Below are 16,626 nucleotides of genomic sequence, written 5' to 3'. Positions count from 1 at the left end.
TTTCAATTGCTAACCGTGCTACTTCTATCCCTGGAGAAATGCCTTATCTGTTTGCTCACACGTTCTTTACTATTTTCTTTCAGGTGTTCTAGACTACTACCAGTTAGATGCTCAAGGTGAACTTTTTACCAAACAGATCTACCTAGGACCTGACTTGTTTACTTCCGGTGGCACTTTATGGCTTGGCCAGTGGCACATAACACAAGAACATATCGCTGGTGTACCACTGCATCCATTCTTTGGAAGCATAGATGAAGTTCGCATCTGGACCTTTGCACTGGACACTATTCTTGTTCGCCAGAGTTTCCTTGTTGTTATACCAGAAGAATTACCGACGCTAAGTGCCCTGTGGCTTTTTGACGAGGGCTTAGGCAGAGTGGTTAGCAATCGTATATCCGGCTCCTCAGCCATGTTCCTTCCTAAGGTAATCAGCCGTCAACCGTTGTGGCAGTTCTCGTATGTCCGGGACGTGTTTCCATCGATAGTTGTTAGTTCAACTGTGCAGTTTACGAACATCACGTTTGGAATTCTAGCCGATAAGCTGTGTTTTGAGCTTATTTACGACACCCAATTACAAACACAGTGTGGTCAGCTACTGAACGCGGCCGTTCCTCAGTTTTACTTCAAGGCATGTGTTTACGATATTCATTCCTCTAGTTCTTTGGACACCGCCTATATTGCATTATCTGCCTATGCAGACTACTGCCAGTCTATTCTCCATCTTCCTTCATGGCCAGCTCAACTCCTGTGTCATCAGTTTCCCAAGAGCTTTCCTCAGGGATGGATTGGTCCCGACTGTTCCTATAAGTGTGTTTTCGGAAATGTAGACAGAAACAATGCTAGCTTGTGTGTATGCAGTCCAGGATACTGGGGTGAAGACTGTGCCAGTGAGTGCCCAGCAGGCGGAAACAATCCTTGTAACCAGCATGGCAAGTGTGACGTCAAGACAGGAGCCTGTGAATGTGATTTGAACTGGCGAGGAAATAACGACTGTAGTAATTGTACACCTGGCTGGACAGGATCTGATTGCGCCGTGGCTGTGGCAGTATCGCAGTTGCCGACATGTTCTGCTTTCCTTGGAGGACACTTTACCAACTTCGACAGCGCTCACTTTAACTTTTTTGGACTCGGGGAATTTTGGTTCGTCAGAAGCGCCCACTTCAATGGCCAGCTAAGACAAGTTCCATGTCACAATGGAGAATCTCGTTGCATTAATGCAGTAGCATTTTCTTTCAAGTACGGATGGAAAATAGTATTTCACGCACCATATGAGGAGACCGAGCGGCCGGTTATTTGGATAAATGGAAGTGTGACAGAGTACAGTTCAACAACGCTTCAAATTGCCAGTGAAGTCTTCTTAGAGCAGACATCTTCAACTACATACGTTCTTAGCAATGTACTAGAAGATCTCAAGTTTCAACTTCGAGTTTCAGGAAGAGGACTTATCATTGCAGGCCATGTTGAGCAATCGCTGTGTAACGGTACAAATGCACTGTGCGGAAACTGCGACGGAAACAGAGACAACGACTTCAATGTGACAGGTGGTGGTTCTCTGGAAGAAACGTGGCGAGTTTCTATCGACGAAAGCCTCTTCTTCTACCACTATGGAACTTACAACGAAGAAAGAGTTACAACAGGTGCTGAATACGCCTTAAAGTTCAAAGGGGTTGGTGTTTGTAGTGATCTCATGCCTGAAGTCTTAAATGCTTCTGTCATTACCGCAGAACTCCTGTTTAAGATGTTTACTGGACGAAATCCTGGAGGTGTACTCTTAACCTACAGCAAAACAATAACGCTGACAGTGTTTATTCAGGTAACCCTAAAAGTACGCATTGGGGTGGAGATCTGGGACACAGGTTTTTCTCCAGAAGTTGAGGCCTGGAACCGAGTCACCCTTGTTTACTACAACAGCACTGGGGCAATACATTTTTATTACATCAATTCCATTGGTATTGTTCGTCAAGCCACAGGAACCATGAGTGCCGGTGCGTTATACACAGGAAACATGATCTCCATTGGGCAGTGGATACCAGCTCTTGAAGGGAACACAGCGGAGAACGATAAACTGCCAGGTTTTGTTGGATTGATCGATGAGGTACGCTTCTGGAACCGTGAATTTAGCCTGCAAGATGTCAAGACAAGCTGGAGAGTAAACGTGATTTCTAGCGCTCTTCATATTGCAATTTTGTGGAAGTTCAACGAAGGACAGGGTGACGTCATACACGACCTGGTGAGCGGAGTCCACTTGTACATTCCGTCCGTACGTAGGGCACCTAAATGGATCTTCAGTTACGCGAATGTTAAGATTCTTCCTGTAACCACTGAAATAAAGTTCAAAACGAGCGACATGAGAATCAAAGCAGAAACGTGGTGCCATGAAAACATCCAGGAATCACCTGTTGGTATCGCCTGCGGCGGGCTTGGTGGTGGGACAGTAGCTTTCTATGTAAGAGCTTGTTTACGAGTCATTGCTTCAACTGGTCAGGTATCCTTTGGATTAAATGTCGTGGTGGCTTTTGCAGACACGTGCCAAGTACAAGCTAACCTAACTGTGTGGCCAGCGCAACAGATGTGCAAGTATGAAGTGTTCCGAAATTCAAGACTCATGAACTGGATAGGAGTGAATTGTGACATTTCTTGTCTCTACGGATATCAACCTACGGGATTGGTTGGAAGTTGCAAGTGTGACCGGGGTTTCTGGGGACAGCTGTGTGGTGGAGTATGCCTTGGTGGACCTGTGAACGTATGTAGTGGGCATGGACGTTGTTTAGGTGGTAGTGGAAGATGTCGCTGTAGGAGAAGGTGGCGCGGAGCACTTGACTGCAGCCAGTGCACTCCTGGTTTCCTTGGTAAAGACTGTTCAGCTTCTGTTACAGCACCTACGGAAGAGCTCCCAATAACGTCGGTCTTTGGGACCGGTTACTACGTGACTTTAGATGGCGTCAAGATCAACGTAAATGTAGCTGGTGAATTCAAGGTGTTGGCCTTGGTTCGTTATGGACTCAGCATCCAGTTTCGGCAAGTTCGAATCGGAAGTTACGTACGTGTAAGATGTGTAATTGTGCGTGTAGGGGATAATGTGATGGCAATCCACAGCAGTATTGGAATCGGGGGCCAGGTCTTGGTTACACTCAACGGCTCCCCTGTCAGCTACAAGAGCGTGATTTCACTTGGAATTTCAGGATTTGTGTTTAAACGGACGTCCCTCAACAGGTACGTGGTGACTGGTCCAGGAGGTTTCAACTTTGTTATCAATTCCCTCACAGTACACTTCGATGTCTCCATAACAATGAACAGATGGTTGTGTCAAGAAGTCTGTGGTCTCCTCGGGAGGTGCCGCGACCCTGAATCAAGCGTGCTGCCCTCAAACTGCACAGCTGGAGGAATTTTAGATACGCATGATATATCAACTGTAACTCAAGACATCTTGATCTCCTACGTGACCTCGTGGTCTGTCCCTCGAAACGAGAGCTCTTTTGGTCCCATACTAAACATCTCTGGCGAATCACTATCGACTAGCGAAGGAGGAAGCTGTCTCTACTTTAATGGCACGTCTGTCATCACTGCACCTCTGGTGAATGTTTTTGTTGGTAATTACATCACTATCCAGTTCTTTGTGAAGGCAAAGGATCCGCGTGTGTTCGGTGGTACTATTATTTCATACGCCCTCAGTGAAACTTTTGCAATAGCTGTGAATATGACTGTCATGATTCACTTTGGTACTACAGTCATTGACACTGGACTTGTGCTTGAAACAGAGCTTTGGAACCACATATCATTTGTCTACAGGCGGAGCTCGGGTCTTGTTCAGTTCTACCTCATTAACTCAATAGGCGTCATTCAAACAAGAGTCTTCTTCGTTGGTGTAGGAATATTTGCCGAAGGTGGTACCTTAGCCATTGCTCTTTGGCAGGTGACCAAAGTGTCCCTCTCCCTGCCTGGCTTTGTGGGCTGGGTGGACGAGTTGAGCTTCTGGAACAAACGATTCGATTCTGTTATGATACAGCAAACCTGGAATACCAATCTCGTAGCAGAAACACCAGGGATTGCGCTCTTATGGAAGTTCGATGAAGGAAGTGGCTTTGTGTGTCGCGCGACAGTAGGATCGTTAGATTTTAGTCTTCCTACCCCGCCTTGGAGAAGCCCAATTTGGTATCCTTCCGATGCCATTAAAGAAACCAACGTTTTCATCACACCAGATCCCTCTGAAGAAGAAGCTGACAACGTAACCCAAGAGCTGTGTTCAGATATTTTCCTTAAAGGTCCTCTATACAATGAGTGCTCAAACGTGACTGGAGGATCCGAATTTTACTACGAAGCTTGCATTTCCGAAGTGTCTACCTCAAGAAAGCTCGACTCAGCTCTTACAACAGCAGCTGCCTTCGGAAAGGAGTGCCAAGCCGCCCTGAACCTTTCAACTTTGCCTGGAGCAGGCCTTTGCAATATTCTTCCAGGAGGACGCTATAATGATTGGGTTGGAACAAACTGCACAACTAAGTGTATCGTTGGACAATACTCTGATGGAACGTGCAAATGTGACAGTGGGTACTGGGGGGTGAACTGCTCCAATGAGTGCCCAGGAGGAGCTGGGAACCCGTGTTTTGGACATGGACAATGTGATGTAGAAACTGGTGAATGCAAGTGTCATCCAAATTGGCAAGGAAATGAATACTGCTCAAAATGCACCCCAGGGTGGATAGGCAGGTCGTGCTCTATCGCGATATCGACAACAGATCCCAGCGTTGCAAATCAGACTTCAAAAGTTTGTACCATATCTGAGAGAGGTTATGTCACCGGCTTCGATGGCTCGCTATTTACTTTTGCAACACTAGGCGAATTCATCATGATAAATTCCTCCATCCTTCAAGCGCAAGTCCGACAAGTACCTTGCGAGAAGAGCTCTGTGTGTCTTAATGCTGTTGCTGTGAGATTCAATGGACTGTCCATTAGTGTCCATGCGGCCTACGAAAGTGATTCATTGCCAGTCGTGCACGTTAACGGAGAACCAATTAATGCTGGCGGAGAGCTCACCAAAGATATGCTGAGAAACAATGTGACCATTCAGCCTATATCCAATACCGCCTACAGGATTGTCATTTCGCAGTATTTGTCCATACGAGCGGTCTTTACAGATCGATACCTAAGCGTGGAGTCAACTGTATCTACTACCTTCTGTCAGATTGTCGATGGCTTGTGCGGCTCTTGTGCCAAACTACAACCGGGGCAAAATGATACTCAAGGACCTGAACTAACGACTGTTCTAGAAGGGGTAGGAGGATCAAATACCTCTGATGGTGACGTTGATGAATTTGTATTAGAAAAGTTGTCACTTGAAGCCCGAGGACGATCTGATATTGTTATCGATGAAGAAATCCACAAAGAAACTCGAATTGTGTACGGTGGTGTGTACAGTCTCTACTACCGTTTCACCGCTGTTGTCACAGAGAAAGTTGTCGATCTCTTCGTGAGTCCAACGTTAACCTTCCAGCTTTTAGTAAAATCATGCGATCCTCGTCTATGTGGAGGTACTCTGATCTCTTACACATCCAATGTGACTTTTTTCATCAGCAACCACGTGACGGTGAAAGTTGTTATCGGGCTGGATGTCTTTGACACTGGCATTGCCACTGAAACAGATGTGTGGAATCAGATCTCCGTTGTATTTGTTCGTGCAAAGCTGGAACTCTTTGTGTTTGTGACATTTTCATCTGGGCTTGTGCAAGTACGAAAGTTCAATTTTACCGTCGATCCTTTTGTAACTGGAGGAACATTTGCTATTGGCATGTGGCAACCTGCTTCTGGATCCATAAGCGTTCAGCCAACAAATGTCTTCTTTGGACAAATAGATGAGATATGCGTTTGGGAAAGACCCTTTGATTATGCATTAGTTGAACAAAGTTGGCGAGCAAATATTCAGCCTAATGCTCCATCACTTACAAATTTGTGGAAGTTCAACGAGGGTGAAAATACTCTCGTTAAAGACCTTGTTTCCGGTGTAACTTTATTCTTTCCAAAATATCCCTTGGAAGAGCCAAAGTGGGTCTTCTCTGATGCACCCATCGCGTCCGTTCTTGTACTGAATCCGAATGAGAACAACGTGACTTTGCAAGGTATCGCCACTAACGTGTGCTTCGGATTTATTTATAAGGGACCAATTTATTCTGCTTGCTTGAGGCTGGGCAATGTCACACTAGAGTTTTATTTCCGCGCCTGTGTAGAAGCCGTAGTGGGCACCGGATCAACAGTTCAATCTATCGATGCCGTGGTGACAATTGCAGATTACTGCCAGAAAACGCTTGGTTTGCCTTACTGGCCAGCGCAATCTCTATGCAACGAATTTCCTGGCAAGCGTTTCCCGAACTGGATAGGCAGGAACTGCTCGACCCCTTGCATTTTCGGTCAAGCTTCAAATGAAAGTGAAGTCTGCATATGCGATCCAGGGTTTTATGGCATAAACTGCTCTGGAATTTGCCCAGGAGGGAGTGGACGAGCATGTAACAATCATGGAATCTGCGATGTCGTAACTGGAAAATGTTCATGTGAGCTTAATTGGCAAGGAAATGAAAACTGCACAGCTTGTGCTCGTGGTTGGGCTGGAACAGATTGTTCGACAGCAGTCACGCAGTGGCCATCTGGAAGTGTTTTGGTTGGAGTTGGGACAGTGTCACTTGGCGGACAGTTTACATCACTCAGTGGAATCAGTTACAGCCTTTACATTACAGGGGAGTATTATCTTATTTACTCTATCCATCTGTCCGTCGTTGTGCAAATTCGTCTGGTATCGTGCTTCCAACAGCTATCTTGCGTGAATTCCATCGCGCTTAAAATATCTTCGCACAAAGTTGTTTTACATGGGCCTTATACATCTGGTGGAAACCTTATCGTCTGGTTAAATGGTAAAGTCATCGACATTGATTTGCATCGAATCACTCTTCAAAGCTACGGTTTTGAGGTTAACAAGATCACAGCTTATCTCTGGGAGGTCAAATATGCAGGGCTATACCTGAAAATACGTGTGACAGGACGCTACTTGACCCTAAGTGCAAGCGCATCGGGTTTGGTGTGCAAGTCCGCAATTGGCCTACTAGGCTCTTGTAACCAGGGATTGCTGGAATCGCTCGTGTCTTATCATCCAACTAAAAACTGTTCTGAAGGAAGCTTTATGTTCAACGTAAGCGGAAACCAGCCCAACAATTTCCACCAAGCAGAGGACTCGTCACTTGAAACGAACGTGTCCGATAGCAAGACCAAGACCCAAGATGTTATAAAAACCCTTATTACCACCAAGCTCAAGGTCAAAGAATGCCACAGTTTGTTTCAATATAAGTACAAGGACATTGTAGAATATCGCGATGCAAATGCCGGGTACGCACTTTACTTTGACCACACTACAGTGGTCTCGGGAGTAATCTACAAAGCATTCTCTTTCACGGACATAACAGTAAAGCTCATGTTCAAAACAGTCCGGTACGGGGTTATCATATCCTATACCACGAGTAAGACCTTTTTTGTGACTAACACAGGAGGAAAGTTTACAATCTACTACGGAGACAACGTGTACCATACAAATATCGCCTCGGAGCTTAATAAATGGAACCAGATTAGCCTTGTGTTCCGAAAATCCACTTTAATATTGCACTTCTACTACTTTTCGTCTGGAGGCCAGTTGCATCGCCTTGATATCAACATTGGTTTCGATATCTTTGCTCCAGGGGGCATCATCGCTTTAGCTAGTTGGATACCATCTCTGGACGGCTCCGGAATTCAGCCTGTTGACTTCTTTGCTGGATTCATAGATGAAGTGCGTATATGGACGCGCTATTTCCATCCTGCGTTCATTCTGCAGACCTGGAACAGATCGGTGAGCGTTGAAACGCAAGATCTCGCGCACGCATGGAAGTTCAACGAAGGTGAAGGAATCGAAGCTCTGGACAAAGTAACCGGTATGAAACTCGAGCTTCCTTTTAAGCCATGGAGGAAACCGGCATGGAAGTATTCCGATGTAGTGTTGCAACTGCCTTTCTACGATAGAGAACAAGATTTCCCCTTTAAGAACAAAACCTTACAAACTGAAGCTGAACTTTTCTGTAACAGAACGTTGTTAATGGGACCACTGTATTCAAACTGTCACTCCTTGGGACCAGGTGTGTCTATGTTTTACTTCAGGTTTTGCCTCCGAAGAATTGCAAGCTTTGGGTCTTTGTACATGTCCATGGAGGTTATCATTGCGTATGCTGACTACTGCCAGGCCATCAACAACCTAACGGTCTGGCCAGCCAAACCACTTTGTAATGAATTTCTTGGACGTGATTTTCCTATTTGGTTTGGAGAGCGTTGCGACATGAAATGCGTCTTTGGTAAGAAGCTGGACTCTGAGAGTTGCGTATGCGACCATGGCTACTGGGGTTCAGAGTGCGCACACCCGTGTCCCGGAGGAGCTGCAACACCATGTAACAACAACGGAGCCTGTAACAGCGTCACAGGAGAATGTGAATGTACTGCTAATTACAATGGAACACTAGACTGTGGCAAGTGCTCTTCAGGGTGGACTGGGTCCGACTGTTCCCTTGCCCTGGTGTCTCTGAACTGGTTGCAACTCTCCATTGCAATATCATCGACTGGAGGTCATTACGTTACTTTTGACGGCTACAGCTTTACTCTCGTGGCAGTTGGTGAATACTACCTGATAAATATACCTCATATGTCATTCCAGGTGCAAGTGCGTCATGTGCCCTGCAGATTGCACTCGGTTTGTGTCAACGCAATTGGAATACGGGTTTCCTCGACCGTGATATCTTTTCATGCCCCCTACACTACTGATGGAGCTCCAGTTATTTGGGTCAACGGAAAGCTCATTCTTTTGTCAGGACTGGTCACAAATCTTGGTTCCCTCCATCTTGGGATCCAACTCAAGTACGAGGGACACAGTCACTACCAGATTGCATGGAAGGACAATTTTGCCATACGCATTCGAATTGATGGGCGGTATTTGAGCTTCAAAGTAGACGTCAAGTCGCCGTACTGTTATAACTCGACTGGCTTATTTGGGTCATGCGATAATGATCCTAGCAACGATCTTACAGTTAGTTCCAACGCGAGCATCACTCCTGGAAACACGACCCAGTCAGCAATAAATGTAGAGGTTGGAAGCCATGCTCTTGTACTGGAAATAGACAGCCTGATTGTTTTGACGTTCGAACACTATCAAGAGACACGATTACCATCCGGAGGTATATACGCTCTGGTCTTTAACCAAACGGGGGCTTCGTCAAGACCACTGACGAAGACATTTGTTGCCAACGTAGATATTACAATTGAAATCCTCCTAAAGCCCTACCAGCTCGGCGGAACAGTTTTCTCCTATGCAGTCCTGCAAACGTTCGCTATAACAATAAAACATTTCATCACGATACACTTTGGCAAAACGATTATTGATACGGGTGTCAATGTAACCATCAACCAGTGGAGTCACATATCACTTGTTTGGCATCACGAGACACAAATACTAGAGTTCTATCACTTCAACTATGAAGGAAAGGTGCAACGAAGATCGTACGTTCTATCCTCCAATCCATTCACACCTGGCGGTATTCTGTCACTGGGACAATGGGAGCTGTCGCCTGGCGACAATGAAACCTACACAGTGAACTCATTCGTTGGCATCATTGATGAAATCCGTGTCTGGAAGCGAGCATTCAATCCAGCTTTGATACTGCAAAACTGGCGCATGAATGTTGTGCCCACACATCCCGATGTCACAGGGCTCTGGAAAATCAACGAAGGTGAAAGTGACGTCATTGTGAACCTAGTAACAGACGAAAATATCTATCTGCCAAGATCTCCATGGCAACAGCCTACGTGGGTATTTTCTGATGCTGACGTTAAGACGAATTTAACCTCATCTGAAAAACCTTTTGATATGCATTTTCCCAACAAGACGCTAGAGGACAATGCTATGTCTTTTTGCTACGAACTTTTTTACAAGAGCACACTTTACGATTACTGCGACCTTCGTTTGAAAGCTGAACTGGAATACCACTATCTCGTTTGCCTGAAAGACATAGCAACTACCGGCCACATCCGTGCAGCTCTTGTAGCCGTTATCTCTTTCTCGGATCATTGCCAAGCGGTCCTCAACTCCAGCACCTGGCCAGCTCAGTCACTTTGTAACAAGTTCCCTGGAGCTCACTTTCCAGTATGGATTGGGGAGAGATGTGATGTGAAATGCATCTTTGGTACTGCGGATCCCAGAGACCGTAACCTTTGCATCTGCATGAAAGGCTACTGGGGTAGTGACTGTTCTCAGACATGTCCTGGCGGGCTTTTAAATACATGTGGTGGACACGGATGGTGTGACACAACCACAGGAAGATGCCAATGTGACGTGAATTGGGAGGGTGATGCAAACTGTACCAGTTGTAGTCCGGGATGGAATGGAACAAACTGTCAATTTGCTGTCAAGCTTGTCACCGGCGTAACAACTAAAACTGTAGTGACTGCATCCATTGGGGGATATGGTTACTTTACAACATTCTTTGGAGTGAGCTTTACCTATAGAGTGGTTGGTGAATTCTATCTGTTGCAGTCCACTCTATACAATTTCGTCATCCAGCTTCGACAGGCTCCATGTGTTACGGATGCAACCTACACCTCGCTTTGCACAACAGGCTTTTCGTTTGGCCTTGGTGGAAACCACATTGTCATTCGTGCACCAATCACAACTTTTTCAAGGACAGTTTCCGTCTTTCCTTTGGTTTGGTTAAATGGCAAGTTTGTTGAAGTTGACCACAGAACTCAACTATCCGCCGATTTCATCATGGTACGCATTTCCACTGTCACGTTTCATATAAACGGTCCGAACGGAATCAAGTTTGTGCTAACTGTGGGACACAGCCTTAGTGTAACAATTAATGTGCCAGCCATCTTCTGCCAAAACGCAACAGGCCTACTTGGTTCCTGCAAAGACCACTCCTTTAACGGAACGAGCAGTCTTGAATCGTACATCACCTCTCTGAAGATTAGTTCAGTAGTTAATAAGTCACAAACATTGTTTATTTACAAGTATTTACAGTACCTAGAACACCGCAGACCTACTGGCGCCGGATTCAATTTATTCTTCAGAGATCATTCTGTTCGCTCGGGTCCGATGTATTTTCCTCTTGTGGATGTCCTGACCTTTGAACTGCTCATAAAAGCCCAGCAATCAGGAGGAGTCATCTTTTCCTATTTAAGCCAAAACATTTTTGCTGTAATTGACAATGTGACATTGGCAGTTGTCTACAAAGGGACCGTTTTCCATACCGGATTCAAGCTTGAAATCAACCAGTGGAATCAACTCACTATTGTATTCAAACAACTTGTTGGCGTCCTTCACTTTTATCATTTCAGTTCCTCTGGAGACGTTAAAGTTCGAGTGTTCAGGCTGGACAGTCACGTCTTTACAAATGGTGGAGTCTTGGCCTTAGGGCAGTGGCAGCCATCCCCTAGTTCAGACACTCTGCTCCCTGAATCAAGCTTTGTAGGCGAAATCGACGAGTTCCGCATCTGGAAAAGACGGACAAATCCAGACCTTGTGAAAGTCAACTGGAGATTAAACGTTCAAGTTGAAACTTATCCAGATCTGCTGCACCTCTGGAAATTCAACCAAGTGGAAGGAAGAATCATTCGCGACTTACTTGGGAAAAGTGACCTGTTAATGATTAAGTTTCATGAGCCACGCTGGTCGTTCTCGGATGCTGATATGCCACCCTTGAAGCCTGAAGGAATTACGTTTGTTAACGTTCATTTACGGCGAGAAGCAGAATCGTTCTGTTTCAGTCTTATTCTCAGCGGACCGCTGTACACTCGATGCGAAGGTCTTAGTCTTCAAGTAGCACAGTTTTACTACAAAGTGTGCCTTCATGACATCTCAGTACCTATGAAGTTACACTCCGCTTTCTACGCTATCGTTTCTTTCGCCGATTTTTGCCAGAGTTCTCTAAAACTAAAGGAGTGGCCTGCAAAAGAACTTTGCCATCACTTTGTCGACCAACGATTTCCATACTGGATCGGTTTACATTGCACCACACGATGTGTCTTTGGCTATTCCATCCCAGATGTAAACGCGACAGAAGGCGTCTCTTGTAAGTGTGAGCCGAGCTACTGGGGAACGGACTGTTCAAACCTGTGCCCGGGTGGGCTGAGGAGAACGTGTAACGGACACGGCGTTTGCAGTGTAACCAATGGTACATGTGAGTGTGAACCACACTGGAATGGCAACGTCACCATCCCGTTCGATGAAAGCAGTCCCAAATTACCATTGCCATGCAACAAGTGCACGGCCGGTTGGATGGGCGCAGACTGCTCCATCGCAGAAGAATCCTCCATACTGAATTCCACCGAACCAGGAGTGGCTATAAACTTTGGTGATCCTCATTTTACAAGTGTAACAGGAGTGAACTTTCACTTTGAAGCACCCGGTGCGTACCAGCTTTTCAATTCATCTGTAGTTGTCGCACAAGTACTGCTGGTTCCATGCAATAACAGAATGTCCTGCAGGCGAATTAGCGAAATTGCTCTGCGCACCGCGAAAACAGAGGTGTCGGTTAGCTACAGCGATCTAGAGACAATCGAAACGAGGAGCCTTGACATTACAAGTAATATATCTTCGAAGCTTTCCAACTCTAACGATTGGGTTGAGGTAGCTGATGTCAAATACCGCTGGCTCACAAGTAATATTCTGGAGGTTGGTTTCCCAGAGGAAATTCAATTTAACATTCTTACCTACAACGGAACCTTGGGAACGGCTATTCAAGTTCCAAGGCCTATGAGAGCCCAAACAGATGGCATCTGTGGCGAGAAAGAGAGCGGCTGGATAAGAGAACAGAGCAAGAAAAACATTTCGCTGCACGAAACGGCAGCAAACGCCTCCAACAGTGAAAAACTAGATGATAATCAGCTTAGCCAAGAGACCCTTGATCAAAAATTCACCACGGAATTCAAAATAACGGATAAAGACAATTTCCTGACAACCAAGCACGCCTCGCGCAGTTTCTCTGGAGCTGGTTACATGCTGGAGTTCTCGTCAAGCAACACAGCCGTTATGTTCGCAAGCAACACGAGCTTACCACTTCTAGACGAGTTTACCATTGAAATATGGGTCTGCTTAGTAAATGCAGACTCGAGCGTTTCCCAACTTTGCTCCTCGAGCCAGAAAGGAGCTACTGAACAAGTCACTGGAAGTCACGCTCTCTTTTCTGTCGCCACTACTAGTGGAGACTTTGCTATCATTTGCAAAGACGGATTACAAGTGAGGTGGGACAAGAAGCAAGTTACATCAGGTATTAACATCAACGAAGGTGTCTGGACGCATTTAGCTGTGACATGGAGAACAATCGATGGCCGGCTACAAACGTTTACTTACTCCGATGGCGAACATCGACAGTCAACAGCCTTTGGCGTGATGACTGGAAAGCAGTTATCTTTAGATGGTTTGTTAGTTCTGGGACGTTACATGCGAGGCTACATGGTAGACAGTGAATACGACTTGCATGGTGCTTTGGACGAGTTAAGGGTATGGCAGTATGCCAAGACAATAGAGCAGATCAACGCGTCCATGAACGTCAAGTTCGATGACTACCGTGAAGGTCTGGTGCTAAACGTACCTCTTGACGAAGGAATGGGGCAGACAACTGAAGGTCGCTTTTACAGTCCGGTACCTGTTGACCTGACGAGTTCCGTTCTCGAGACTCCAGCCGTTAATATGACCACTGTGCAGTTACTCATCCACTCTGGAGACTCCCCTGGATGGGCCCCGTCAGGAGTGCACATGACACCGTTAGCAAACTACAGTCTGGCATTTAAGAACGCAAGCCTCGAAGAGGAGGCCCTCAACCAGTGTTACAAGTGGTTCTACGAAGGAAAGTTACAAAAATATTGTAGCACTCGTCTGGTACCCCAAGCGCTGTTTTATTACGAGTCTTGTCTCGCAGACATTGCTGATTCTGGCAGCCTTGCACACCACAAGTTGTCAGTGAGTCTGTTTGGTTTCTACTGCCAGAAAGTGCTTGGGATAGAGCCGTGCGAGTTGTATGGCACTTACGACGCATTTCCGCGTTGTCCAACCGAGGAAGAGGGCAGCAAGCTCACTCCAACAGAAATAATCGTCATTTCGGTATCTTCAGTCTTCTTCTTGCTGTTCTTTCTGATCATAATAATTGTGGTGTGTCGACGACGAAAGCGCAGGAGATCCGAAGTGGAGCAGATTTACGTTCACGAACCAGGAACAGAGGCATCGAGCAAGTACGTTGCTGGTGACGAGCAGAGTGATCATCCTAATGCCTATACCATGAGGCAGTTACTGGATGTGTACGTGGATGCTGATGAATCGGGGTCTGATCAGACCCCGGATGTTACCCCGAGAAGTTCGCCAAAACTTACACGAAGACCGCTGGTTCGAAATCCTGCAGGCGGAATGCTGCCCGATGGAGAAGAGGAGAGTGCGGTGTGATATGACATGAACGCTGTTAGAAAACTTTTTAAATTAGTTATTAAGTATTTTTGTAGTTACTTTAGGTTATTTTCATAAGTCTTGTTCTTTTCAATTCTAATTTAATGAAGTAAGTTAAGAGGAATTTACTGTTCATCTGCGAAAGCTTTAAGTAGCGAATCCCACCAATCAAAAGCTGGAACTAAAACACGTGTAGAAAGTTAGTGAGTGACCTCAAGAAGGCTGTGGCCAATTCCACTTGACTACTTCACAGCAAATTCAAGTAACCCAGTGGTCAGTGAACGTTAGATCCACACTAAATTCTCTCAAGGACAATTATGAGAATTGTATGAGAATTTGACTCAATGGCGAAAAATATTTGTGTTTTGAGAGAATTTGTGTAGTGTGTCATTCAGAAAATATGCCTCATTAAACAGAGCCTACGCTAAGTTCCCACTTTAAATAGAGAAGTCGATTTGTACTGGCAAAGCCTTCTAGGAAATATAAACGTAAGAGTGTGTTAATGAAATTAACTGGTGTTTTTACCAGTGCTCAAGATAGCTTATACATGTATTACGCGAATCGAAACGAGTGCCGAGTGTCATGTCCTTTTTATACTTGTACCGAGTGATTTTCAATTAAGTTGCGTTTTGAGTTAATCCGAGTGTTTAGTTTAATGATCAGTTAATTACTTATTTCAATATCGAGTTTGTGTTATCAAGTATATTTTTTACTTAATTTTCAAACAATTTTAATAAAAAGTGTTTTACGTGGGTAGGATTAACGAGTTCCTTACAACAATCGCTAACTCATAGGAGATGCTGTGGTTTTATAGTTAGCGCGCTGGGGTCTAAGCTCTTGCCGGGATTAACGAGAAGACCGAGGTCACTGTGTTGTGTTCTTGGGCAAGACACTTAACTCTTACAGTGCCTCTCTCCACCCAGGTTGGCGAATTTAATCCAGGGGGTAACCTTGCGATGGACAATCATCCTCTCCCGGGGGAGAAGAAATGTTCCTAGTTTCTTCACGCTACAGAACCCGGGATAAGCTCCGGCCTGACGCAGACGGTTAAACTTCAGATTGACTTAGATGCGCGATGGCGCGCGCACTAATAACACATTTCCGAATTGCTGTTGCATCTGTTGCAAAACGAGTCTTGGTGAACAACCTTAAATATTGAAATGAATTTTTCTTGATCTTGCACGTTCATTTTCATGCAAATCAAACTCATTTCCATATGGAAGCTTGTGCACCAGGACTCCTTTTGAAACAGAGGTGAAAAGCAACTCGAAAATGGCTTATTGTGACTTCCAGGTCACAAAACATCTAATAATGGAACCAGTTTCTCGACAAATCCCAGAGCGGAGGGTAGCATCGGAAAATCCATGACACAAGTCATTTGAATCAATCTCTCGGCTGTCGCATTATTTTGCAGAGACTGTAGCACTGCTTTCACTGCAAACCCAGTGTGATAGATTTCTCTACCAAATGCGTGCATTCCCGATTTTATTCCTGAGAGAAAAACATCTTAACTCGTTATTTCTAGGGCAGAATTCAAACAAAAGATACATTTCGCCTGTTTATTAGAGCAAGCATGTTCCTTTCTACTATTACATACATTCTTGACGGGCAGAAAGAACCCCGGAAAGTTCCCGCGTTCTAACTGTTTTTGCAATATGTTGCGTCCTTTTGGAGAATTTAAAGGTTTAACCTCTTTTTCATTAAATACCTTGGCGGGCTTAACAATGAAGATACATGTACAACCGATAACCCTATTAGTCAAGACATGCTGTCTAACTATTCTACGTTAAAATTCATTATGTACAGTTAATTGTCATTCAACATAACGCGTGAAGCAATCCATTTAAACTTTCAACGTCCCTTCTGCTCCAAAGGAGCTAACCAGCAAACCTAGCGGGAGAATTAAAGTTAAGACCTGATTGGCAAACAATATGGCCAAAAAAAACTGTTAGATCTTGTGTTAAATTAACGGCCACTAAACATCCTCTCAAAATTTAATTCTGTCTCAACGCTTCAGGCATCCGCCGCATGGCAACCCACCACAGAAAAGATTGTAGAGAAATCCCGATTTTTCACATCTCCAAGGGAAACGTAAATTGGTTTCAAAATTTGCGTAGTTCGAGCAATCGCGGGTAAAA

At 45.1% G+C, this 16,626-nt stretch overlaps 1 protein-coding gene across 1 annotated transcript in view; it reads left to right on the top strand.

Annotated features, from left to right (window-relative positions):
* Positions 1-14,495, top strand: part of LOC145489587 (uncharacterized) — a 120,788-nt gene extending 106,293 nt beyond the window's left edge. Inside the window, exon 65 of the mRNA XM_081468570.1 lies at positions 84-14,495. Coding sequence (XP_081324696.1) covers positions 84-14,488 — 14,405 coding nt within the window. The 3' untranslated portion in view covers positions 14,489-14,495. The remainder of the gene's footprint in view (positions 1-83) is intronic.
* Positions 14,496-16,626: the final 2,131 nt, after the last annotated feature.

This window comes from Orbicella franksi, chromosome 6, assembly GCF_964199315.1.
Source record: "Orbicella franksi chromosome 6, jaOrbFran1.1, whole genome shotgun sequence".
NCBI lineage: Eukaryota > Metazoa > Cnidaria > Anthozoa > Scleractinia > Merulinidae > Orbicella > Orbicella franksi.
Note: the sequence above shows the minus strand (reverse complement) of the source record. Positions and strands in the feature narration are given on the sequence as shown.